This window comes from Emys orbicularis, chromosome 18, assembly GCF_028017835.1.
Source record: "Emys orbicularis isolate rEmyOrb1 chromosome 18, rEmyOrb1.hap1, whole genome shotgun sequence".
In the NCBI taxonomy this organism is placed as follows: domain Eukaryota; kingdom Metazoa; phylum Chordata; order Testudines; family Emydidae; genus Emys; species Emys orbicularis.
In genome coordinates, this window is record NC_088700.1 from 9353010 (window position 1) to 9380749 (window position 27740).

The following is a 27740-nucleotide window of genomic DNA, read 5'->3' on the forward strand; positions in this document are numbered from 1 at the left end:
TACATGCTGCTGCTTGTGGCTGCTCGGAAGCAGAGAATAGCTACCAGCCAGAGCACTCCGGCCACTCTCCTGCGCAGGGAGGAGATGGGCCGGGGAGAGACCTGCCAGCTCTCAGCCACCAGGGAAGCAGGGGGGGGGGGGGGATATTTTAAGGTCCCTTTATGCTGTGGTAAAGAGACCTGAGGGTAAGCGAGGGGCAGGTCCATTTGATTTATGTCACCACTGAAGGTGGCCTAGACACGTCCATGAACATCGCTTCTGCCACATCGGATCTGAATTTGGCCTGGTGCATCCTTTCTGTGCGATCAACCTGGCCTGGGATTTCTGTTTCTTTCCTTAGGCCATGTCTACGCTCCAACGGCACGGCTCCAGCGCTGCGGCTCTGCACCTGTAGCGCCATAGTGTAGAGGCTTCCTACATCGATGGAGTTAATCTACCTCTCCAAGAGGAGGTCGCGAGGTCGGCGGAAGAATCCTTCCATCGACCGAGCTGTTTTTACAGTGGGGGCCAGGTGGACCTAACTACATCGCGCAGGGCATGGAATTTTTCACAGCCTTGAGCCATGTCTCTAGGTCGAGCCGATTTTTAGGGGTAGACCAGGCCTTAGAAATTTGTGGGCTGTGCTGCAGTGGCTGGGGAGGAGTTAGTCACCTCTTCGCTACCGCAGGCCTCTTTCTGTTCCTCTGGGGATTTCTCCTTCAGGCTCCTACAGAACCCCAGCTGGCGTAAATTCCACTGATGCTGATTGACCCCAACTGAAGTTCTGGCCCGTTCCCTTGGGTCCTGCTGTTGGCTTAGCTGTGTGTGCCAATGTACATTTCTCTATTTAACAGTCATTTCTCTTGCTAAGTGGTTTGTCCTCCCTCCCCGGCCAGAGACAGAGAGGCTGCCTCTCTTGTAACTCCTCTTGTAACACCCGAAAGCATCGCTTGTTCCTGTCCCTTGGCATCTGGTCCCCTCAATAGGAATGAGCCCCTCTGAGTGGGAGGGGGAGGAGCCGCAGCAGACAGCGCCTGTCCTTGGCTATTAGACATTCCCAGGTCTGTGCTGCAAATGTCAAGAGGAGCTGTCAGTGACACGTCAGCATCTCTCAGCCTGTGGCGCCCACGCCAGCGGCTTCTGGTAAAAAGAGGGCTTGTCATTACCCAGTCTAAGGGGAAGAGGGAGTGCATGGCTAGGAGCCAGGAGCAGTTGCCTTCTGATTCTGCTGATGCTCTGCCTGACCCTGGCCAGTGCAGCTCGCCCTCTGGGCCTCTGTTTCCCTATGGATAACCTAGCACTGGCCAGCAGGAGCATGGCGGGGGGGGCGGGAGTGAGTGCCTGGCTGCAAAGCGCAATGGAAATCCTGAGCGTTATTATTGCGGGGGTGGCAGCCTGCATTACTCAGCGCTGGCATTGCTAATAATCCACTAATAATAGCACTTGCCATCTTCAGAGTACGTGCTGAACTTTAACGAATTAGCCCTAACGAGCCCCCTTCAAGGCAGGTGTCACAGTATAGATTATTTGTGTTTGGGGACACTGAGGCAGAGGTCCCACGGCGAGTCAGCATCAGAGCTGGAATTAGAACTCACGTTTTCCCGGTCCCACCCTCTGCCCGCTGGACAGCACCTGGCTAACTGGGCCTCCTGACCCTTCGGTGTATATAATACAGGGCGGAGTTCTTCCCAGCGGTGGCCTAGGGTCTAGATGAAACAGCAGCCAACCCTGTAACCTGCAAATCCCTCCGCTCTGGTGGTGCTGTAGGAGAAGCTCTTGTCTGTTTGGCTTCTAGACAGGTGGTGCATCCTCCCCGCCATCCCAGAGATTCGGGGACAAGCCACAGGCGCTGGGCCTGCATGTGTGTGGAGAGGTGTTCTTTGTGTCCCACCCACTCGCTGCCATCCCGGGGGGGTGAAAGTAGCGCATGAGTGGAGCCCAGGCCGCCTTGAGTAAGGGCTTTTCTTTGTGTGATGGACCATACAACTGGGAGGGGAGCCAGGCTGACATGTGCCCACCGGGGCAGCATTACAAAAGCTGGACCAAATCCCAAACAACCCTGTGTGCCGAGGAGCGTCCCGTCCCAGCGACGACGAGTATCGAGGCGTTGCATCGGGGGAGGCAGGCCGCCGGGCGTTCATTCTGCCTTTACCCTGCCTAGGTTGACGAGAGCAGGGGATGCCGGAGGAGGCCCTAGGGCAGGCTGGCAGCTTGGGGCTGATTCCGGCAGCACCCTGGTGATCCTTGGCAGAGGCTGCTTCTCCCATTCGCCCTGCAGAGAGAGTTAGATGTTAGCAGGTGAGCTCTTGGGGTCTTTTTGTTCTGTGTTTGTACCGCACCTAGCACGGCTCCAGACACTGTGATAACACAAATAAATAATGAGAACACGTAGGGGTGGAGGTTAGAGATGGGTCTGGATCAAGAACCAACCTGTTCCAAAGTCCGGGGAAGGGGGGGTGAAGTTAAGTTTTTTTAAAGGGGGTCTCATATTTTTCCCATTCAGGCACAGCACACTGGAGCAACGTATTGCACGCCCTTGGCCCAGCTCCTCAGCGAGTGTCCATCAGCCTCTCTCTGTTACGTCAGTGGAGCTACATGGTTTTACATCAGCTGAGAATCTGCCTGTGATTTTTTTTTTTTTAAAGCATTTGACTCTCCTTTGTAACTAGAAGGCACTGCCTAGTGGTCAGAGGGTGGGATTAGAACATCCTCCAAGCCAGGCCCTATTTCTTTAGGGAGGAGAAGCACCATGAGGTAGGCAAGGCAGGATACCAGCTGAGCTGGATTTTCTGCTGCTCTGGATTCCATAGCATTTGACTCCCAAGCGTCCCCTGGGCAGTTGTATAATACAGCTCGATTTGTGAGTAACTGCCCGCTGAAAATGATGGTCACCTGGTTCCACCCGCTCTCTGCACGCACAGGCAGCTACTGCATTGCAGACTTTGATCCCTGAGAGCTTGTTCTTTCCACGCATTCGCTAATGTGCAGCCGAGCTAGATAGAGAGCTTAACGAGCGAAAAGAAGGTAAAAACCATGTGCGACTGCAAATTGCATTCAGTCCGCTGTTAAGACAGAGATAATGAGGGTTGGTCATTTTGGTGCCTGCATGGTAATGAACACAAATGAAATCTGTAGGCTGGCTTCTGCTTTAAGCTCCTGCCCATGGTGTAATTACATTGGCTCCTGAGGGATTGCACTGGTATAAATGCCATCATAATCGGAGGGCGAGCGTCGTTAGGCAGGTACATGCCTGACATGAGACAGAGAGAAAGATTCACACTGAGATTGCAAAGGAACAGAGAGCTGGATCTTGCTGTGTATGCAAAGGCATCCTCTGCCGTGAATGCCCATGGTGTTCGGTAAAACTGTGTCCGACGGCTTGTCCCACCCAGCGAGGCCCAACACAAACCGTAGATCTGAACACGTCCAGACTGGGGAAGTCTGCTCCTGAGCATTGAGAGCGCGGCCTGTTTCTACTAATCAGCCACGGGGTGGGCAGGCTAAGTATGGTCTCCATGGGTTACAGTTTCAAAGAGGAGGCTAGATCATTATCGTTGTTTAACATTAGGTGTTAGGAGTGCAGCTGAGTGTGCACTGGGGCCTCTCCCGGCCATGCCTCCACTTTGTCACTTTAGCCCTCCTATAAATCTGCACGGTGTTAAAGCCATATAAGAACATAGGATCATTGTACAGTTCCAGTAGCTCTTCAACACGAAGCATTGACCCTACCCCACTTTAACATACCCCCCCCCATAGGATCCTAACTTAAATCCAAAGCGAGGTGTGGTGGATCCGGTTTTGTGGTCTCCTCAGTCATCTCAACCCATCACAGTGGATGGAGCTTTGGGATGTGGACTCAGTCCCTGCTCCCAGAGGAGGTGAGTTCAGTTTAGGGTTAAGGGGTGGGAGAGATGATTGTCCTACACTGGGGCTGCACATCCTGCTTTGGAGAAGTCAGTGACGTTAGTGACCAGGGTGGCCCATCATTTGTCCCGAATGGCCGTGATTATTCAGGCTGCCTAGGAGCAGAGGGAGAGCACTAGTCTGAAATAGAAGAGGAACGGAGATCCATCTCCTCTGGAGGCTTTAAATAGCCAGGGGCGGGCGACTGCACTGGAATGGCAAACCAACAGGAAAGCTGAAAACGGGCTTTTCCTGAAATGCAGCCCTGCATCTCACCGTGTCAAGTAGGTGTGACTTTGGCACCCACAATAGTGAGGTGCTTCAACAGCACTGGCTAGTCGTTGTGTGAAAAGGCACCGTTTACGCGTCCAATACCCAGCTCTGCCAACGCACCTCACTCCTGAGCTGCAATGCTGCTATTCCAGGCTAGGATCCAGCACAGAGCTGTGACTCTATCTCCTAGCCTGCAACAACCCTGCTATTCCCGGCTAGGACCCAGCAGAGATCTGTGACTGTACCTCCTGCCCGGCAGCAGCATCTGTGCTTCCAGTTCTGGGCCCCTACTCAGTTCTGCCACTGTTAGAGCTGTGCGAATAACCGAGTTTTTCTGGGTCAGTGGCCACACCAAAAAATCAACGAAAAATTCATTTTGTGTCAACCTGAAATCATTTTTTAATAGTTTGGCTAAACAACAAAAAAATACATAAAAATTAACTTCCGAAAATATTTCGTCTCATTTTTGAGGTTTTTAACCTTTTTAAAAATAAAATGGGTTTAGAATTTGACACAAGTCATTCGGAATCAAAATGTTTTATTTAGAAAATGTGGAAACAAAAGGTTTCTGGATATTTTTTTTTTCTTTTGGCTGCCAGAATGTGGTGATTTCAGCACCAATCCACAACATGTTTCTGTTGAAGTGAATACATGTTTTGGGGCAAAAAAATGTTTTGTCAAAAAAAATTTCGCACAGCTCTAGCTTACATACCTCAAAGTTTTAGGTAACATCCTCTATTTGTTGTGTTAAGCTACATCAAGGATGTCTAGACCATGAGAATAGTTGTGTGTGTGTGTGTGTGTGTGTGTGTGTGTTTATAAATCTAAATAAATAAATACTCTACAAGCTCCTGTAGAAGTGGATGTCAGAGGAAAGTGCCCTCTCCTTCACTACTGCAACACACAGCTGTTACCTCCAACTACCTTCTGTGCAGGAGAGGGATTTTAATTTTACTAAATAATTAAAAGCAGAGTTCTTCCAGAAAATCAAGACCGACTTGGAATCACTGAACTGCAGAAAGGCAAGCAGCTAATTAAAAGCTAGTGTTCTCTTGACAGGAATTCTGTGGAATAAATGAGATGTCTTAAAATCCCACTCAGTTAAAAAAACAAACGGAGAAGGAGGGGGAAGTTCTGGGTCTTTTTCTTTTCTTATTTATGTTTAGACTCCAGATCGCCTGCTTTATGTTAGTGCCGGCTCTGCACTAATTTCAAATTCTCTTCGCAGTTGCCCTCATATAACCCCATTAAATCCAGTGGCTTCAATGGAAGTAACTGAGAAAATCACCCCATGTGGACAGCTAGCACAATGTCTGTGCGCCACTTAAATCCTCAAATTAGGGTTTAACTGGGACATAACTAGTCTGTTCTGGTGCTCTGCACAGGGGCAAATTTCCTCCTGAGAGCAGAATTTGGCCCAGTGAGTTTAACAGGACTCTGCCAGCTCAAATTGAGATTTTGTTAAAACAATCTTATTGGGAGTTGAAGCTCCTCCTTTTAAATCTGTTTTCTGTTTCTCCCCACTGCTTTGGATTATACCTGCTCCAAAAATAATTTCAGGTGTCATCGACAATTCTATTGTCCTGACCTGGGATTGTTTAGCCTGCAGAAGAGGAGAATGAGGGGGGATTTGATAGCTGCTTTCAACTACCTGAAAGGGGGTTCCAAAGAGGATGGATCTAGACTGTTCTCAGTGGTACCTGATGACAGAACAAGGAGTAATGGTCTCAAGTTGCCGTGGGGGAGGTTTAGGTTGGATATTAGGCTTTTTCACTAGGATGGTGGTGAAACACTGGAATGGGTTACCTAGGGAGGTGGTGGAATCTCCTTCCTTAGAGGTTTTTAAGGTCAGGCTTGACAAAGCCCTGGCTGGGATGATTTAGTTGGGAATTGGTCCTGCTTTGAGCAGGGGGTTGGACTAGATGACCTCCTGAAGTCCCTTCCAACCCTGATATTCTATGATTCTGACCAGAAATGGCATTGGGAAGTGACGGTGATAAGGGACCGAAAACTGTGCTCAATCTGCATCATCATCATCCCTTGAATATGGTGTTTTGGATTCAAAGAGCTCAAAAGTACATGAACATTTCACAGGTGGGGAAACTGAGGCACAGAGCAGGGAAGTGGCTGCCCAAAGTCACCCAGCAGCAGAGCTAGGACTGGAACCCAGGTCTCCTGAGTGCCGGTGCAGTGCAGCGTGCTAGTCCCTAGGCCATACTGCCTCCTGGCCTCTGATCCCACTGACTTTGTGTTCAATGGGTTCTATTGAATTTCCAAAATTCTGAAAATAGCCCTTTATTTTCCCTTGTTTCTGGAGGAATTTCTACTTTAAAGGTGACTTCTGCGAAGTAACTCTAGAAACGGACTTATGCAAATAAGACTCATCTAATTTAATTTACCTAATAACTAGGTGTTTATACTGCGCCCGTCACTGTAGCATTCTACATTCTAACACAGCAACGTCTAGGGCCCAATTTTTAAAGCTATTTAGGATCCTAAAGATGCAGATAAGTTCCTCTTGGGATTTTCAAAAGCACGTAGGTGCCTAACTCACTTCAGCCCTGCAGTCAAGCTGAGTTCTTTACATCTCATGGATCAACACCGGTAAAAAAAAGGTTTTATAGGCCAAACGGTGAATCTGTGGAAAGCCCCCTGTCTTCAATAGCTTTACACGTGCGTCACGGATTGGGCCTCAGTAAGGAATCTGATGAGGCCTGAGAGAAAATGAAATCCATCTCCCACCGCCTTAGCTGTGCCGCCACTCTGCAAGGCTAGGCAGGCGGCACCAAACTTTTTGTTGTCACCAGCCTCAGCACCTCCAACTCTGCATCCCCACAGGGAGCAGCCCTGCTGAGTCCAAAGGGCGTGTTTCAGCAGGGTCACAGTCCAGTTATGCTCTCAGATGGGTGACTTGGAGGGACCCATACATACCGGGAAACGAACCGCTGAGGATTTATTGCAGTGCATAGAGATCGGCGCAAAGTCATAGAGAGATTTCAGAACGTCTCTGTTGAACGCATTCCAAGGGACGGAAGAAAACTGCTGTGTGACGGAGGTCTGTGGGCACATGCAGATCTCCTCGTCGTTAAACCTAATGTGGGAGAAATATCAGTTAAATACACCACTACCTCGATATAATGCGACCCGATATAACACGAATTCGGATACAACGCGGTAAAGCAGTGCTCTGGGGGGGTGGGGCTGCGCACTCCGGCGGATCAAAGCAAGCTCGATATAACACAGTTTCAGCTATAATGCGATAAGATTTTTTGGCTCCTGAGGACAGCGTTCTATCGAGGTAGAGGTGTAGTTCAGCAGAGCAGAGCTGTACTGATTCCTCTTCCATGCAGGACAGGGCTAATTCTTCCTTGACTAGGGCCTGATCCTGAAAGGTGCTGAGTGTCCTTAACTCACTGAAAACGGTGACTGCTCAGCACAGCGCAGGACACACTCAGTTCCTTATACAATCACAGTCTCCTATTATAGGATCTTTGGAGCAGGGACTGTCTTTATTTGTGTATATTGGGCCCATTATCAGAACTCAGATCCTGTGACGATGAGGGTTATCTAAGCACCTGGATGTGTGGCCAGAAGTAAAGTGATCTTCAGCAGTCTATAGATTCATAGATTATAAGGGACCATTGTGATCAGCCTGACTTGTGAGCCTCTATAACTTTATTGGGGTTTTACCATTTGCTGCCGTGCGTACTCTATAGTGTTAAGTTCCCCTGTAAACTGAGCATTGGAAAGTGAAGGGCCCACGACCACTTTTGCAAACAATAATGGCTCCCACATTTCCCCCATGCACCGTGTCTTGCAAGAAGCCCCTCACCAAAAAGATGTCCCCTTCCCAGTGATCTCTCGCCGAACCTTTCTTTTAAAAACAGCCAGTTTGGGGCTTTTGCTAAAGCACGCAAGTATGAATCATTCCTCAGCTCCCCCTGAGCCTGCATGCACCCAGCACTGCTACGGCATAACAGATGTTTTAAACCACGGCATTACCTATTTTTAGTTTTACTAGCAAACAGCTTGTTGTTAATCATCATCCACTCGCAACATGCTCAGGCCCAGCCCGAGCCATGTGGGGACTCCGTCCGTACCTGTTCACGAGATTAAAATATCTTTGCAGGTAGCCAGAATCCACCGCACTCTTGCATAGTTCCAGCTGCGTCTGGGGGTAATAGTGCACGTAGTTGACGCACATCTCGTCCGTGATGCTAAACCCGCCCTGCAAGAAGAAGGGAAACAAGCGTGGGGGTAGATTTCGGGGCACCCTCCCCAGTCAAAAATAAGCAGCCGCTGTTTATTCCTGTCTCGTGTGCATTATCCGCTCCAGAACGCTGCTGTGACTGTTACTGGGTTTCAAATAGGAAATCTCAGCAACCAAGTTGGTTGGAAAATTTTCCAGGAAACATTTTTTCACTGAAAAATGCCAATTTGGTAAAACCAAAACTGTTCACAGGCAAGGATTGGTTTCGACAAATTTCCCAACTCGAAAAATGTTGGGGAGGGCAAAGGTTTTTAAATTGTCAAAATGTCCCATTTCAACATTTCTGAAACAAAAAGTTTTGGTTCTTCAGGCTGAAATGACTTTTCATTTAGAAACTTTTTTTAAAAGGGCAAAAAATTTAGGGCAAAATAAAAATGAAAATTTCAAATTTTGATTTTTTTTCCTCCCAATTTGGGCCTGGAGGATTTTTCAAAATATCAAATATTCTCATGGGATGGGCAAACAGCTTCCCGCTGAACCCTGATGTATGTATAGATGCCATAAAAGCCTGATCAACATTAACTGCACTAAACCATTGTGATTTTACCCAGAGATGTAAACCTCTAAACCAAAGGTCAACACACCCACACACTGAGCATTCTAATCTGTAGCACCCTCTGTTCATCTGGATCTTACCCCTCTTTAGCAGGGACCGATAAACGTGCTAGATTGTGTGGTGTATAATAATATGTAGACTTCCTGCTATCCCGCAGCAATATTTAGCTCTGTCCCTTTAGCTTGCATATCTGATATTCTCTCTTGCTGCAGATATTAGAACACAATGTGACCTTCTTTAATAACAATTAGTAACTGGGATAGTGGCTTGTAATGGGAATTAGAATGACCCACATTCCTTTTCACTTACACCTCTACCTCGATATAACGCTGTCCTCGGGAGCAAAAAAATCTTACCACGTTATAGGTGAAACCGCGTTATATCGAACTTGCTTTGATCCACCGGAGTGCGCAGCCCTGCCCCCCTGGAGCACTGCTTTACCGCGTTATATCCGAATTTGTGTTATATCGGGTCGCGTTATATCGGGGTAGAGGTGTATCACCTAAGGAGACTGATCGCAAGGAGTGAACAATTCCTCGACCACTATTCCTCAGGGAAATGGCTGAAGGCCAATTCAGCAAGGTATTTAAGCATGTGTCTAACCTGCAGCACTCAACTAATCCCATTGACCCAGAGTTTCAGCGTACACTGTTGTCAACTGCAACCTTCCACCTGTGTCTCCCTGTCTCGTACAGACATAAACGTGTGTGCTCGCGTGTGCACGCACACTTACCACAGTTGCTTGGTTCCTGTCCTCTGTGTTGTACATACAGGTTGTTATGAGAACATCACCCTGTGTGTTTAAGCACATATTGCTACAGCATTACATCTGACATCTTATTTCTTATATGCGCAGAGCCATGAATGGTGCCGTGGGAGACCTCTCCCAGATTCCACCCCCGCAGCAGCTTAGTTGACATGTCAGGCAACCTGCTTCCCTTCAACATGCTGGCCTGAGTGTTAGTAACTGTGATGAACACACATTCTCTGAAGGGATGGGTTCAAGTCATTGCCCTGCGAGATTTTCCTCCACCTCCCTACTTTCTAAGGAACTCAGAGCCAGATTCTGAAGGGGTTTTAAGCACCTAAAGCTGCAGCTAGGCGGCTAGTGGCATTGACAGAAGTGCCTAAGCAGGTTAGCTACCTAACTCCCATTAGAGGGGTAGCCGTGTTAGTCTGAATCTGTAAAAAGCAACAGAGGGTCCTGTGGCACCTTTAAGACTAACAGAAGTATTGGAGCATAAGCTTTCGTGGGTGAATGAAGTGGGCATTCACCCACGAAAGCTTATGCTCCAATACTTCTGTTAGTCTTAAAGGTGCCACAGGCCGCTCTGTTGCTAACTCCCATTGACTTCCCTGGTGTACAGTCAGGCACCTGGGTTAACTCCTCTGGAGTTACTAATGAAGCTGGTCAGAACATTTCTACAGCCATGAAATTTTGCAGGGGCATTTGTGAATTTTTCTGTCACGAATGTGTGTTCTACCCAACTTTGTCTATTCCTGCTGATGATGTGATTGCGAGATCCCTGGAATAGCTGTTGGACAAATGGGTTCCGATTGTGTATATTTAGTGATCATGCTGACTATTTCTTTCCCATTACATGTGTATGGTAAGCTCCTGCCGGGGCTGGAGCGCTCCGTGTGGAGGCTGGCTCGTAGCTGGAGGCCAAGAGTCTTCCAGGGCTGGAGACTTGTGGGCAGTAACGATTGCAGGGTCGCTGAGGGAGATGGGCTAATTCAGCACCATCCGCTCCATGGCTACCTCTCACCGAGTGCCGATGGCACATGCAAAGTGAACATTGCCCACGCAGCAACATTGAACCTCACCGTGCAGAGTTGATTTACCTAGCAAGTGCTTAGATGCTAAGGCACTGAGTCCTGTGAGAAAGTCTGTCTGTCTAAGGGTTATCGGCTTCACTTATTATCAGAGCCGGTAGGATAAAATAATCTCAGGGAAGGACATTTAAAGGCCGGAAGAGACCATTATGATCATGTAGTCTGATTGCCCATATAACACAGGCCAAAGAACTTCCCCCAGGTACTGCTGTTGAAGCAAAGCGTCTCCTATACTTGGGAGCTGCTGTAGTTTCTTCTGTTGACACTCACCGGGAAGACAGAAACCACTTTCTTTAACATGCGGATCTCCTAAAAGAAGAACAACAACAACGCTGGAGTTAGATGCAACCAGTTCCCCCTTTGCTACCCCATCTTCCCTGTTCAGCGTTGATGAGTCTAGTTAGGAGCAGCACTGAATCCGATTTGCACCCATGTGTGTGGGAGATAAGACCGCCCATTGATTGAGGGCAGGGTTGTTTTCATGATGGTCTGATGCTGCGGGCAATGGGGAAAGGAGAGTACCTGGAAGTGAGGGCTGTAGTGATTGTCCGCATTCACAACTTCCCTTTCTCGCCCTTCTCGGGACAAAATCGTCACCACCTTTCTTCCCGTCAGGTGAGTGTGGAGCTGGGAGGCAAAGATGTGGATCCCAGCTGGGGGCAGAGCCTGGAAAAACAATCCCGTGGGAATATCCAGGCTTGTACGGGCCGAAATAATGACGAATGATTAAATCAACCAACACCACTCCCTCTTTCCCAAAGAGCTCTCATCAGTGCTCTTGAGGAACTGAGCCGGCTTCAGTGGGAGGGGCGTGGCAGGCACTTAAAGGGACAGTGTCAAGTAATTTTAAATGGAGTTTTGTTTTTATAATCTCTTAGAAGCTTGAAAATAAATGTTATTTTAGCAATTCAGTCTGTCCAGCCCTGATTTACCGCCCACCACTTTCTAATGCAGCAGAAGCTGCCCTGGCCGGGCACTGTGGGCTTCCTTATGTTTGTTAGCGCACAGCACCAACGATTGTTTTTGGGTAGGGCCTCTAAAAATATTGTTTAAAACCTCCTTGATGTCACAGTGGAAATTGAGAAAACATACTAGAGAGAGATTCCAAATCCAGACCATATTCCCCGTCACGTTCAAATTAAAAATCCCTTGTTTGTTGTTTTCCCCCCTAACTTCTGCTTACCTCTATGTCAGGTCTTTGACAGTGATCTCTTGTGGGCAGGGACCTGCCCCTCCTGAAATGTAGCACATCACAGGTGCCACTATAACTAAATGTTAAATTAAATTTGGTGATGGCCCTTTAAATGGGAGAAACATAAACCCCAATGGATAGATAAATTGGCAGGTGATTTGTATAATTGCATGGTGCCCATCTACCCAGTGTGCAGTATTCATTTGGCTTGAAAATGGAAGTAGCTTGTGTTGTCTTAGGGAAAAAATACACCTTTTAAGAGTTGAAACTCCAGTAATAAGTTTTCTGAGACAGGGAATGGTTCTTAGACCAGGGAGATTGAGCAGATGGCTGTCAAGAAGAATTGACTTCAAATGGGCTGTCGGCATTTTCTGAACATCTGGAGAACACTCCTTGGTCTTTGTTTTAAACAACCTTTGTTATAATGGAACTCCATAGTGCTCACAGTAGAACAGGCTGGAATGTGGGGTTTCTGTTGTACTCACAAGCATTTTATCAGGCAACGAACTGGATGTTGATAGCTCAGTGACTGTAAGGAAGTGAGATCAGCAATACCTCATACACACAGGTGCTTCACCACGAGGGGGAATGTTGTGCAAGGACACCCGTGGTACACCCTATTGCCATGGGAACTTTGATGTCAACCTACCCAGCCCTCACCTGCGGGCACAAGGACCCCTTCCCCCATCATGTTACTGCTTGTCAGTCTCCTGCCAATTATAGATTAAATAAGATGCATGGATGTGTTTAGAGCACTGGGGGCATTTTTTGCTACCCCTACACCTAGCATCATTTTTATATTAAAAACATTACAGTCGAAGTATGGGGCTGGGAGCCTGGAAGGCCTGAGTTCCAGTCCCTGTTCTGCCATCGACTCTGGGGCGTTGGGCAAATGGCTTCAACCTCACCTTGTCCCTCTATCTGTATGGGAGATTAACAGTGGAATGGGAAAGATACATTCCTCAACGTTGCAAAGCCACTTTAAAAATGCTATTGTGGGGGGTGGGGGACGCCTCACTGCAGCATAAAAGACAGTGAGTTGCTGCAACTTTTCTTTCATTCCCGATTCGCTTTCTTCCAAGAACTGCACAGCAGTGCATGACCTGGGGGTACTCTGGACATACTCCTGGGCAATAGCTACTTACTCCATCAGTACCTGGCCCAAGCCGGGGAAGCGAATGATCCAACCAGCGGACCAAATTCGGTGATGAATCCTGGCCACCTGGGACACATTGCACAGACGCTAAGGAGAAGAAGCTACTTCCTGGCCAGTTCCTCTAAAGCTCAGTCATCTCATCCAAGTAAACACAAGCACTTGGGCCTCTCTTGACATAGACATGCCTCGTGCCGCTGAGTTGGAAGAGCTGGTGTGGACCTCTGACAGGCCCTAGCGTACTCACCACTTGGGTGCATTTATCTGTGCAGTACCCGTTCAGGAGGAAACCAGCTTCCCCAGGTGGGATGGCCATCACCGGCGTGTAGACCAGGCCCAGCTCCATAATGCCAGCATCATAGCGTCTCAGCGTGGCTGTGTAATAAAGGCGAATCCCCGAGGAGTCCTGGCGACCTGGCGAGGCAAGAGAACACGCAACGCGGTGTCACGTCAAATCGCAGCGGGAGTAAGAGTCGCACGTGGGGAAATGTCAGACATGAAAAATTAAACTTCAGCGCACTAAGCGTCAGGAGAGCAGCTCAGTTCTCCCATTTGCTGGCTGACTGCATTCATTCCTTGTACTCGTCTTGTTCTACTCCCCTCTCTCCATAGGCAGTTGTACCTGCAGCAAGAGACTGGACTAAATGGTCTGCAAATACATGCCTGGTTATCTGGAAAGGTCACCAGCCCAGGGACCGGCAGCTCACTAAGAGGAGAAGAGGGAATCAAATGAGAATGTCTTTGGAAGCCCACGCGACTCCACAGCAGGTAGGAATATGTTTGGGAGGCAGATTTTGGAGGGACCCAGAACTCAGTTCAGACCTAGGAGTGGGAAGTCTCTCTCTCCTCTGCCTTTTGCAGCCCCACCCTGGTTCTGAACTAGGACTCTCCATGCTCAAGTTGCAGAACTTTTATCCCAGTTTTGGGCTGAACTGTAGCCTGACGATGCAGCCCGAGTACGGATGGGCATGTAGCTTCACTGCCCCAAGAGCAGGGCAGGAACCAGCCTGTGACTGAGACACAAACGAGAGCCTGGTTCCCCACTAGCTCCATAGGAGATGTACGCTGTGATTGCCCTATTCTGAGCAGCTTGCTTCCCAGGGCACTGGCCTGCATGCAGGAAGGGGGTAGGGTAGGAGCCAAAGCTCCCCCCACTCCCCATCCCTGCCCAGGCGGGCGGGAGAATCCCGTGCAGGGACCGGCGATGTGGGAGTATCTCATGCTGAGGAGTAAGAGGGTTCCTTGCTTTCCCTCATTCCCCTGTGCAGTCCCAAAACCAGGCTCATAACGGAGCCCTTTATGAATTAGAGACATTTGGCCCAGAACCCATTTGTGTCCCCTGGGTTCCAAAAAAAGCTCTTCTAGCAAGTCTTGGTGCTGATTGGCGTGAGTGTCCCCCCTGCAGCATGATGAGATCTGCTCGAGGACTGATTTGGGGGGAAGTTCTCTGGTCTGAGCTATGCAGGAGGTCGGGCTAGATGATCACAATGGTCCCTTCTGGCCTTGGGATTTATGAATGGGCAGCCATCCAGTACATTGCAATGAAGGCTTCTGTTTTCCCTTGCGGAGTGGGGAGAACCTTCCTCCCAATTACCAAGGCCAGTGAGTAGCCTGCTTGCAAATTCCACCCAAGAGATGGTGCCTTTTTTATTCTGTACCTTTCTGCTTCTCTTCTGCCCCCAACAAACTATTCTGGACCCAGCCTAGACTGAGATTTGAACCTCCAGTTGTTGAAAGGATGAGATTCTTGTTCTGTACTCTATATCGCCCTGGACTGGAATGCAGCACCTATCTGAATCCATCATCTCCCTAGTCTCCTGGCTTCCTCCCCAAACATGCACCAGCTCTGAGCATCCCACTCATTACAACCAGGTTCCGTTACCAATTAATTCATGAAATTACTGCTATGCCTTCAGGTAAGTTCATAGCCTGAAGGGAGAGCAGAGCTGCCCTTCCTGAGATTAGAAGGGAGTAAGCCAGCATTTGCCAGCTAAATGAATTTGCCCAGGAAATGCCCATGGATCTGGACTGAACCTAGGGCATTTGGGGGCCCTCTAATTTTTCTTTCATGCACGTGACACATTTCATTTTATTCCATTCAGGTCCTTGTGTTCATGGTATGCAAGCACCTTCCAACAATGTATAAAGCAAGGTGACTAGCATCCGTCGTTCCTTCTCCATGCCTCTCCCCAGGTGGAAAGTTGTGTGCAGTTTGGATGTGCTAGGAGCTTCGGTTAGCGTAGTCAGTTCTGCATGCCCTGTTTTTTGGGCGAGCAAATGATAAAGAGCCCAGAAGGACAGGCCTGGGAATTCTTTTGAGAATGCCCTTGGGAATTTGGGAGATCGTATCTGTTCTAACTGGATGGCTGTTACAAAAACCAAGGCTATGTTGTTATTGGTAGGGTGTGTGTTAGGGTGACCAGACAGCAAGTGTAAAAAATCGGGACAGGGGGTGGGGGGTAATAGGAGCATATATAAGAAATAGCCCCCAAAATCGGGACTGTCCCTATAAAATTGGGACATCTGGTCACCCTAGTGTGTGTGTGAGAGAGTGGGATTGGGTGTGTGCAGTTTTTTTAACTTTCTAGTGCCGAGCTGGGGTGGTGGAAGAGATTATGGAGATTAAGGGCTCTGAAATGTGTACTGTGATATAACTTCTACTGGGCTGATGGCGTTCCACCCCCAGGCTGTAATTAACAGAGAAGATCCTGGCGCTCTCTTAGTGAAATGTCACTGCATAATGCCCCCACCCCCACCCTCCCCGGGTTACTGATCCTGTCTTAACCCTCTGCAAACTGATATGAGCGAAGAAAGAGTTTCAGCTCTGGGAAAAGCAGAAAGGGACTCCAAGGCTTGCCATCAGTTCTTGTGCACCAATCCTTCTCACCAGAGCCCAACAGAAAGACACTTGTGAGGCTGCAGGGTTTGGATAAGATTTGCAGCGGGTTGGGTTTGCTGCTTCTCTCGGAAAAACCCTCCAGCGGTAACTCTGCATGAGGCTGTGTGTTAGCCTTGGATCATGATTGCTTTTCACTCCCCTCAGGCAGGGGAGCGTGACTGGTGATGAGATGCCACCCTGAGGCCTAGGCCTCGTCTACACTAGAAAAGCTTTGCAGGTAGCGCTCTACCAGTAAACCCTCCTAGTGGGGATGCGGCTCATACCGGAAAACAGGGCTTTTGCCAGTATAGTTTATACCAGTTCCCCAAACAAAATAAACTCGACTAGTGAAAGGACTTTTTGCTGATATAACTGCATCTACACTAGGGGGGTTGCTGGTAGAGGCTTGTCATTAAAAAAAAAAAAATCACATCCCTGAGTGACGTTATTGGAATTGGAAAAGGTTCAGAAAAGGGCAACAAAAATGGTATGGAATGGCTTCCGTATAAGTAGACATTAATAAGATGGGGACTTTTCAGCTTGGAAAAGAGATGACTAAGGGGGGGGATATGATTGAGGTCTATAAAATCATGACTGGTGTGGAGAACATAAATAAGGAAGTGTTATTTACTCCTTCACATAACACAGAACTAGGGGTCACCAAATGAAATTAATAGGCAGCAGGTTTAAAACAAATAAAAGGAAGTATTTCTTCACACAACGCACAGTCAACCTGTGGAACTCTTTGCCAGAGGATGTTGTGAAGGCCAAGCTCAAAAAGGAACTAGATAAGTTCATGGAGGATAGGTCCATCAATGGCTATTAGCCAGGATGGGCAGGGATGGTGTCCCTAGCCTCTGTCTGCCAGAAGCTGGGAATGGGCGACACGGGATGGATCACTTGATGATTACCTGTTCTGTTCATTCCCTCTGAGGCACCTGGCATTGGCCACTGTCAGATACTGGGCTAGATGGACCTTTGGTCTGACCCAGTCTGGCTGTTCTTATGTTCTGATGACATTGCTGTACCAGCAAATGTTTCAAGTATAGACCAGGCCTTCATCCCAAAGCGTGGAGGGACACAAACTAAGCATCGCACAGTCCTGTTGGCTCTTTTGCCAGCAGGGTCAACAGGCATGGAAGGGGGCTTTGTCCAGTCCTTTTGGAGGGACGGTTGAAAATATAGACGATCACTTGGGGAGCCTTTCTGGGGTGGGTTTGTCCGGATGGGAGCACGGAGCCCTTCCCCAGTGAAGACTTTTTCTCTCCAACAATGGGAATAAAAAGCAGAAATTGCAGCCGCGCTGGCAGCTGTGTGGGGAGAAGTGCGACAAATCTCCAGCCCGCCTGGGAGGGATATTGGTGTAACCCACCTTCCGGTGACTGGGCTGCATAAGAGATGTAGGCGTTGATGACTGCTTCCAGCCAAAGGACTTAGACCTCTAGCACAAGTAGTTGAAGCTCATGCTTTCAGATCTGCAGGTTTAGGGTTAAAGCCCCATTGTACGGCTCAAGTGAAATCAGCTGCATTATGCACCCTATTTACATTGCTACTAGAAGGGTAGAGAACAGTGCGGCTGTAGGTGAAGCAGTTCTGATGAGGATGGAGACGATGCCACTGTCTCTGTGACACATGGTCAACTGGTGATTAGAGCAAAAGCATGGGCGACAGGACTCCTGGGTTTTCTTAACAATGTTAGTACCAATCGTTTCCCCCCCCCCTCCCGCCCTTGGCACGTTTTTCAGGTGTGAGCTGTAAAGGGAAAGGCCGGATTAGCCAGGGCCAAGAGGGCTCATACTTATTTATGAGTATCTGTCTCTGGGTTGGATTCATCAAACAGATCAGAATAAATGGGGCGAAGTTATTGGTTAAAAGGAAAAAGCGGTTAAAATAATGAAAGGAGCGAGCTGTATATTTATAGACGTGTTGCTTCTCGAGTCTCGGAATGTGATATGATTGATCTGCCGTACATATGCTCTGGCCTCCTAAAAATACTCTGGGATATTCATGAAGTGAGTTGATTTGATGTAAATGGAGAAATTTGGTAATTTAGTGGAGTTTTTAAAAAATGTGTCGACTGTCAAAGGTATCAAACAAGAAATGCTATTTATTCACTTGGAAATTGTCTCCACCATCCCACTCCCACCCAGACTTCTCCCTCGGTAATGAAATTCAGCCCCAGTGTTTGAGAGCAGTGGTGGAAAGACCAAGAGTTTGCATACCTGGGAAAGGAAGATGTTTTCACTCCCCACAGGCAGGAAGGATGGTCTAGTGGTTATAGCATTAGCCTAGGATTTGAGGAACCTGGGCTCAAGTCCTTGCTTGGCCATGGGCTTCCTGTGTGACCTTGGGTAAGTCCCTTAGCCACTTTGCACATCAGTTCCCCAGCTGTATAATGGGGGTAACAGCACTGCCCTACCTCACCAAGGCAATGAGCTCAAATACTATGGTCAGAGGTCCCTATAAATATGGGGCAAAGAATGTGCAGCCTAATCCTGAGGTTGCCTTGTCCAGGGCTAGTAATCATTACTCTTAGGGTCTATTTCTGCCACTGTGTGTGACATTTTGGGCAAGTCATTTAACCACTCTGTGCCTTAGTTTCCCTATCTGTGAACTGGGGGTAATAATGCTGACCTGCCTCCTCGGGGTGGGGGGGTTGGGAGGCTAACTTAATCGTCTGAGCATTTTTAGATCCTCACCTGAAAGGTAAGATAAGTGCCCAGTATTAACCATTTATGCTCTTATTTATTCCAAGCCAGGATATCTGTTTATAATGAGGCTAGTCTAGCTGGGAACTATTTCAGGTAGACCACTCCAAAACGACCTCTTAACACTTAACAGGTGGCTCTGCAACCTTGCTTCTGTGCAGAATTTCTGTGTCTCTCTCTCGATGTTATTGTATTTGGTTAGGCAAATAACTGCCTGAAAGCTCCAATGTTATTGGCTTCACGTTCTGTTTGGAAAGACTATGAAGAAATGTTTCCATCTGCACCTTCCAATCTGAGGGACTAATAACTTTGCTTTGAGCCAGGCATGGTGAAGGCAGAAGTTCAACAGCTCTGCCAAGGCGTCTCAGTCCAGATCTGAAAGGTCCCTTTGTACCCACCCCTGGCTACTGCAGCCCTGAACCGTGCATAGCCTGCCAGTTGTGCTGCATGGTGCCACACTGCATGGCAGGTTTGCAGCGTGTAGGGGCTCATACGAGGGAGAGCACAAGCCAAGCCAGACAAGGCTGGGGAGATTGGGATCCAGACCAAACCTCTCCTATCTGTGAACAGGTCTCACAGGCAGGGCCTTTTGCATGAGGTCTCCAGTATTTCTTGGCCTCAGCTGGGTTAAAAGTACAGGGCCTTGTGCTGACATGAGCAGAGAAAGCGGAACCCAGCAGAGACAAGCTAGTAGGTTGTAAAAGTGAGGGCTTGCTTTCCCCACGTCCCACTGGCAGCCCCGCTAGGGTGCTTTGCTGGGTTGAGGCTCTGCAGGGATCTGGGTAGGAGCTGCTTTCCATGACATGTTTCAGAGTAGCAGCCATGTTAGTCTGTATCCGCAAAAATAACAGGAGTACTTGTGGCACCTTAGAGACTAACAAATTTATTAGAGCATAAGCTTTCGTGGGCTACAACCCACTTCTTTTGTAGCCCACGAAAGCTTATGCTTTAATAAATTTGTTAGTCTCTAAGGTGCCACAAGTACTCCTGTTATTTTTCCATGACATGTTCCCCTGCTATGCCTCAGCTGCCTCTACTTAAGGCAATGATGTCTGGCTGCAGGCCGGCACCCCTCTCCCTGAGCTGGGTGTGTGCGCAGGTATAGACAGCCAGTCCTTTAGGGAAACGTGGGTTCCCTTGCCAGTGAATGAGCCTGGGAGGGCAGGATGCCATCCCACAGGAGGACGGCCTGGGAGTGTTCTGGCCTCAGTGTATTAGTGCCTGGGGAACAATAAGCTAAAGAGCTTTTATAGATTTCCCCCCCCCCCTTGGGTCAAGCTGCGCTCAAGAGTCTGGCATGTACGTGAGTCTCTGGCCCCATATCCATACGCCCCTGAAGGCTTGCTTACCTTTGAACACCAGAGGGTTGTGGTAGTGAATCTCGAGCCGTAAATATTTGGAGGAGCCCGGACCGCCAAAGGCAAGTCCTGCCTCTTCTGGATAGTAGAAGGCCTGTAAGCAGGAGGAGGAGGAGAGAATGTGAGCGGGTTGTGTGCAGCCGATCCATGGAGCCAGGCGTAAAAAGCTAGAGAGGAAAGTATGGAAGGGGGAGGCCATTCTCTGACCCACAACTGTGTCTCATCCCAAACAAGTGTGTGAACGGCTAGGTGTCTGCCACTCTGGCAGAGCGTTCTTACACTGCATGCGTATGGGAAGGACCCTCAGCTGGTACAAACTGGCATAGCTCTGGTCACTTCAGTGATACCAGCTAAGGATCCCGCCTATGCCCGAGGTCTGGGTGGGGGGCGGGGATATTAAACAAGAATGAGCCCAAACCCCAATACTGGGATCCAGATTTTGAGCACCACGAAATGTCAGGGGTGTTCACAACCCAGGGCTTGGTCCTGATTCCTCTCTGATATGAAAGAAAGTGAGACAAAAGAAAAGCAGCTGAAATGAATGTGAGAGTCGGTGCACCCGCCACGGCTCTCGTTTGCACACCTGAGCGCCCATGGCCCACGCTGCAAGCACGTGTCTGCAGTAGTTCAGTCGGTCCGGCTTCATCTTGGAGTCACAGGGCCCGTTGTAATGTGGAAAGCTGTCAAATTCTGCAGCACACTGGAAGACTTCCATATGATGGACTATAGCTTCATTGCCTGCCGTGATCACTGGCTCATACTACAAAAGGGGCATCCGAGAAGAAGGCACAAGTATTATTAATAATGAGTGATAAGGACCTTACAATTATCTGAAGTTCCTATCACCAGACTATCTCTGTTTCTATATAGTAACCACATACAATATCTCAAAACGCTTTACAAACTTCTTGTGTTTAGATGGAGATACCGAGGATATAGATGTCTGGCTTCACCCACCACTGAAATGCAGCCACCTCTGATGCAGAATGTGGAAGCTGTTCAACAATGTCCAGCAATGATATACAATGGTTGAAGACTGGAAGTGAAGAAAACTGTATCCAGGTGGAATGTGTTTCCAACCGCTACATCATATGACAAGAAACTAAAAATACATCTTACACTTTCCTTTTCCATACAAGCGATCGCTGTAGTGCCTGTTGTGACAATTCAGGAGAGAAGAGCAGTGCTCCTGTCCACAAAGTTCCCACCTCCTGCCACCCTGCTGAGAAGCCTTTGATCTTTGGATTCTGCAGCCAGTAATAGGGGGAATCCTAGTGGACATTGCCATTAGGAGAGAGGTCATGGAGGAAGGCTGGGTGTGGGGATACCAAGCCGTGGGGAAGCTGCTATGTGGCTGATACCTCTGGAAGGTGCAGCCTTGAGAAAGAGGAGGACCTCAAGGATTGGCTTTGGAGCACAGAGAGCACTGTTTATCCAGGATGCTGGCCAATGAATGAAAGAATAGAGGAACACCTCCACTAGAGGCTAAGGGGATGGAGACAACTTGCCTGAGCTTTAACAGATTAGCTATAAGGAAAACATCCCTGTTCTCCTACAGAAAAACTCTCCTCCTTCTTACCATAACAATGTGATGTCTTGGGAAGCTGTCTGGAAGCTCCACCATATAACACCAGTATGTGGTCTCTTGGCTGGGAATGACCACGTCAGGGGCTCTGATCTCCATGGTCTTCATGTCCCTGGGCAGTTCCGGGGTACTAATGTTGGGTTTCAGCAGCTGCACTCTCTGCAGCCCCTTGTGGAGGGCAGAGATGTTGATGGCTTGGAGAGAACGGACTGGCTTCTCAAGGATCCCGTAGATAAGATGCACGGTACCATCCTGAAATGAGAGACAAAGGACACTGGCATAGCAGGGAACACCTGCAGAACAGGAGAGCTCGGAACTGCCTGTGTAGTTTTTAGTGCCCTGAGAGCTGGGGTGAGTCAGGCAGGGTGATGCTACCTCTCAGGCATGGCAAATTTGAGAGCCCACTGTTAGTTTGTGTCTGTGTCACTGCCATGTTGCGCAGGGTGCTGCTTAGAATGACATTACAGATTTAGGGGAATCTGGCTGATATTATTTCACTGCATTAATCCCTGATCAGAGGCAGTTCCCTACTAATTTAGATGGTTTAAATTGATTTCTTCAGAGTATATCAGCTCATGGCAATTCCAGCTCATTTCTAGATATAATAAATTAAGACATATACATTAACCGTGAAATATACTGCTCCCCCTTCATAAACAAGGGTCTCTCTCTCTCACTCACACATATGCACACCCAGAGAGAGAGACAGTTTCTGTTAGCGGGTCTGATCCAGAGACTGTTGTAGCCGGTGGAAAGACTCCTGTTGATTTCAGTGGGCTTTGGATCGGTGGCAGAGATGGGAATAAGTATGAACAATTTTTTTCCCACACAGACACACACCCAAAAAAAAAAAAAAACTATGCAAATTTTTTCACAGATTCCTTTCACACAAGTTCACACACACTCTCTCTTCCTCAAAAGGTTGCACTATTTGGGGAGACTGGAGATTTCTCACCATGGAGCACGCTTTTTTTTAAAAAAAAAAAGAAAGAAAAGAAAAGCATGTTGGCTTGAAAATTTCATCGTCACCAAAATCTTTGTCCTGATATGAAACCAATATCTATTCCCGCTCTTAGTCCTCGACTCACGCTACTGCAAGGGTTCTCAACCTTTTACTTACTGACCCCCCCACCCCCACCCCCACCCCCATGGTCCACTTGTGCCCAAGAACTGGTTTTCTGCATATAAAAGTCAGGGCCGGCGTTAAGGGGTAGCAAGCAGGGCAATTGCCTGGTGCTCCACACCACAGGGGCCCCCATGAAGCTACATTGCTCAGGCTTTAGCTGCAGCCCCAGGGGTTTCAGTCCCATGTGGTGGGGCTTTGGCTTTCTGCCCTGGGTCCAATGAGTCTAATGCTGGCCGTGCTTGACGGCCCCCCAGAAACCTGCTCGCGGCCCCCCAGGTGGCCCTGGACCCCTGGTTGAGAACCACTGGTCTACTGGACCATACTCCCTCTTGATGACACAATGCCTGTCCCTCCTAGACATCCAGAGTAGGACATTTTTCCCAAAAATTCCCCCATTTCACAGAAGTTCAATGAACCCAAAACCAGACAATTTCATTGGAAAAGTTTTTTGTGACTGTACTTCAGCATGAGATACCCTCTTTGCAACTCTGAAAATACCTGGCTCCACATTGTGATGTGGAGTGATGCAGAAGATGTATTTAAATAGAGCCAACATACTTCATGGGAGCGGATGATGGGAACCGGATAAACTCAATATATTATGGAGATTTATAAAGAGTTGTACTGGATTGTGTAAACATTATTTAAAGCTCTCCCGTTTAAAAAGGATAAATGTCTAATGTTCTCTTACAAATAGCATGTGGGAAGTAGACCCGCATAGATGAAAAACTGGGCATCGTACCAATGAACTGTTGATTTTCAGTTACTTGTTTTAGTGGGGGAGGGGAGGAATCAGTTGAATTGGGAGTGAAAAGGTAGAGCGCTCTCTATCTAATCTAATCATCTTTATACTGCCCTTCGTCACCAGGGTATTTGAGCACCTTCCCCATACCATCGGTAGCCATAGCAAAGGCCCTACTGGACTTCGTGAACTCTCTGGCATTTTCCTCCCTTTTTGGGTTCCAAACTTTGCTTGGGGTGGGGTTGTTGGTTTGCTTGGGGATTTTTTTTTGAAAGATTTTCTTAATTTCTTGCGTGTTCAGAGGGGTGGTAGTAGGGTGACTAGACCGCAAGTGTGAAAAATCGGGATGGGGTGGGGGGGTAATAGGAGCCTATATAAGAAAAAGACCCCAAAATCGGTACTGTTCCCTATAAAATCGGGACATCTGGTCACCCTAGGTGGTAAGGGATTAAGGGTAGAAAGGGTGTCAGCATTGTGAGTGCCATTGGTAGAAAGGCTTTTTCCCAGAGGAAGGTTTTGCCGTGTTCCCTAACGATGGTCAGACTCTGGATTCGAGATGTACTCTCCTGCCTCTGATGCCTTCCAAGAGAGTCTAGACCATTAACCCATGAACAGTAGTGGAGAATGCAAGGATCTCCACACTACAAGGGCACAAATGCAAAGCCCAACAATAATAGTTTGCACATACCTAGCTCCTTTGAGCCAAAGCAAACCCCTTTTATCCAAGGATCTCCTCCTCGCGGTGAACTAACCCCCCCCCCCCCCCCGTAAGTAGTATCTCTGTTTCACAAACGAATCACAGAGGGGTGAGAGACAACAGGTCTGCGGTCACACCGCAACTCACTGCCACAGGCAGGGACCTGATTCTGATGTCACCCGTTTTACACCAGTATAACTCACTGATTTCAGTGGAGTTACTCCTAATTTACACCAGCGTAAGCACGATCAGAAGCCCAGGTGCCCTCGCTTTCAATCCAGAGCACTCGTCATGCTGACGTTTGACCCAGAGCTCTGACCTGGTTCCTAGAGCACGGGTATTTAAACAGCGCCAGGGCGCACACTGGGTGAAATCCTGGCCCCAGTGAAGCCAACGGGATTTTTTCTATTGACTTCAGTAGGGCCAGGATTTCACCTATTTGTTATCAGTTCAGTCCTGAGCTCTCAATGATAAGTGATCCCAATGAGACTATCCTCCAGGATGGCACAGCACTCAGAGTCCAGCCCATCCTGTGAACGGAGAAATATTGAGCTGGCACTTTGCCTCTGCCCATGGCTAGGCGCTGCAGTACCTCTATAAGGTAGTCCTTCGGATCACAGGTGCTGAAGGCTCTTTTGAAGACCAGGTAGAGTCCCTCGGGGGTTCTGTGCGCTTTGAGAAGCTGGTAGTCCTGCTGGGAATCCAGGTGAAGCTGCCCTTTCTCATCACTCCACGCATCCTGCAGAGGAGGGGGGGGGGGAAATCCTTATAAACAGTTAGGACATGATGCTTTGCCAGCATTATTCAGTCTTAGTGGGACTGTCTTTTTGCTCTGTGTGTGTACAGGACCTGGCACTCCGGGGTCCTGGTCTGTGACACGGGCTCCTAGCTGCTGCTGCAATACAAGTAAATAACATCTCGATCAGGGGCATTTCACCAGGGATACGTAGAACAGCAGAGTGACAGGAGGAGTAAATCTGACCCAGAATTTGTACGGCACAGAAAGATTTGTAGGGAGGCAAGATGCATCGTTTGGTGTATGAGGGTGGTGTTTACTAAGCACAGCTGATGTTAGTAACTTCTGAAAAGTACCTAACTTTTTATGTCAGCAACATCCATGTTCCTTTAAACAAAGGACTGGATTTCTGACAAGCAGCACAGAGGTAGGAAAATCCTGCAGGGATTTAAGAAGGTATTGCACCTGTTTGTGCTGCAACATTTTTTTTTCCAAAGACTTTTCTCATAGACCAGCTGCCTCGTGGCTTAAGGTCAGACACAACCTTTCCTTGGAGGACTCTGGGGATGACCCAGCAAACCTCTGTTCGTATTCGTAAACCGTAATCATCTGCAGCCAGAACCTGTTCTACAAATAGTGCCAATGAACGCAGCAGGACTACTCCAAGAGTAAGGTACTGCTGAGCATTGCACATGGGTGGCAAAACTGGCCCAATAAGCAATCTTGGGTTTAAAGATGTAGAGGATCAGGGCCTAAAACTTGCACTGGTTCTGGGAGTATGAACTGGGTTACTGAGTACGTCTCCAGTAGGTCTCTTTCACTTACTGGGTGTAGGAAGAGACTGGGAAATATCTCATTGCGCATACTCCATCGGAGTAGCCACTGATTTAATTTCATTTTATTTTTGTCTGAGAAATAAAAAGGAATAGACATCCTGGCATCATTTCAGCTTGAAGTGTAGAATTGTATTCCTTGAACATATTGGTCAAGGGGTGGGGAGGGGAGGAGAAGAATCAAGCATGGCATTTGTTTTCACAGAAATGCATTGCGCAAATTAATCTTATAGTATCTGGAAAGGTTAAGCAAATTTGGATCTTTTAGCATCTGACAAACACAACCAGAAGAAAGACTGCTGGGGAGAGAGATAATAGTGTACAGATTTCTATAAATCTCCATGCAGTAGTTAAAAGATGCTCCCAAAATGGGACTAGAAGTCAGAACGCTGACTGCTTTTGAATTGAGCACTGTGCATCTTACAATGAACATGTGAAAACCATACTAGAAATGTTCCTTTATGTTCTTTTTTTTAACCCGGTGTTTTGCAATCCTGTAGCATTCAAGTCTTCTCATATCGGTGATTAGCTGGTAATTAGTGAAAAAACTACCACACCTAGTTGTGTCCCAAACCCTCCTTTTCATCCTTCTATTCTATTGTGGATTGTGTTAGTGACAGTTGGTAAGTTCAAATTCATCAGAAAAAATCTGGATTGTGCTCTACCTTCAAATAAATTTACAATGAGCCCAGGCCAAAGCCCTGGGGATGGTTCCTGTGATTTGTTATTTCAGATACACGCCTATTGTAAAGAAAAATTAAAAAGTAACAAACACTGATCGTGTAGCAAAAGATGATAATTTGCACTTCTAAAATCAAACAGCAAAATCAGAAATTAGCTCCCCAGCTGCCTGTCTAGCATTCGGCATTTTTGTCCACCCAAAATGCATTTGCATGTTTAATTTCTTCTAGTACTGTGCTGCTGGCAGCAGGCGGTCAAATTGTATTTTCCAAAGTCCTGTTGATCCTTGCTACAGCTTCAACTCTGACTTGCATCCGGCTTATTGAGGCTGGCAGAGCAGACCTTCTGGATGATCACTTTTGCACTTTCTCGATGTCATTAACTGGAGTTGTGGTTAATTTTTAATGCGACTGACAGAAGCGCACAAGCGAACCAAGTTGGTGATGCATCATGCGTGTGTGCATGGTGTAGCTGCTGATATACAGCCGCCTGTTACAGTACTTTGGAAATAAATTTCATAAAGACACTGGGGTCAAGTAATGAGAGCAGTTGTTAGCTCCTCTGATAGTCTAACTAGTCTATTCTGTTCTGTTTCAGATCCTATACCACACTCATCACTGTGGTATGTGAGCCCTGTATCCCTTTGGAATAAACCTCCAAGTACCTGTTAACCACCCACAGCTAAACGTACAGACCAAACCTGAAGGTCTCACTCAGCCCGCACTCTCCTGGACTCCACTGAGATCTAGGTACAGTCCAATCCTTTCCCACTGCAGAGCAAAAATTACCCCAGGATTGGACTCCCTGGACAGGCAGCCGAGGTTGGAAGCATGGCAATGTGCAAGAAGCTTACCCCAAAATAGGAACTGTGCCCGTCGCTCCAGAGCACGGCCAGGTCCGCGTTCTCAAACTCGCCCCTGTCTGACATCCCGAAGAGCAGCCCGAATTTTGGCTCCTTGACCAAGAGCTGGAAATGCACCACCTGCTCCGGGTAGCTGACGTTCCACGAGAGCTCCAGGAAACTCTGGGGATCCAGGGGCACCTTGTAAGGGAAATAATTCTCCCGGGGAGCTGTGCCTTGCAGAGCCACCACCAGGATGACCAGGAAAACCATAATCATGGTGAAGTACATGGAGGCCACTTCCCGGAGCCTGAAACTTGGGCAGAGGGCTCTCTTGTTCCGGGTGGTCCGCATGCTGGGAAGAAAGACGCTCGCGCTCCTGGCTTTTGCCAT

At 48.0% G+C, this 27740-nt stretch overlaps 1 protein-coding gene across 1 annotated transcript; it reads right to left on the reverse strand.

The window, feature by feature from the left end:
* Window positions 1-2116: 2116 nt before the first annotated feature.
* Window positions 2117-27740, reverse strand: DBH (dopamine beta-hydroxylase). Its single transcript, XM_065418886.1, has 12 exons — window positions 27360-27740; window positions 24849-24995; window positions 21686-21943; window positions 20690-20866; window positions 20098-20200; window positions 13410-13576; window positions 11340-11483; window positions 11088-11126; window positions 9715-9774; window positions 8256-8383; window positions 7087-7246; window positions 2117-2251 (listed from the first exon to the last, which is right to left on the reverse strand). The coding sequence occupies exons 1-12, from the start codon at window positions 27738-27740 to the stop codon at window positions 2117-2119; spliced, it is 1899 nt and encodes a 632-aa protein (XP_065274958.1).

Coding starts and splice junctions, on each gene's coding strand:
- DBH (XM_065418886.1), bottom strand. CDS start 27,740: ATGGCAAAAGCCAGGAGCGCGAGCGTCTTTCTTCCCAGCATGCGGACC. Junction 11,484..13,409: donor CAGATAAATGCACCCAAGTG/GTGAGTACGCTA, acceptor TTGTTTTTCCAG/GCTCTGCCCCCAGCTGGGAT. Junction 8,384..9,714: donor ACAGGAACCAAGCAACTGTG/GTAAGTGTGCGT, acceptor TTCTTCTTGCAG/GGCGGGTTTAGCATCACGGA.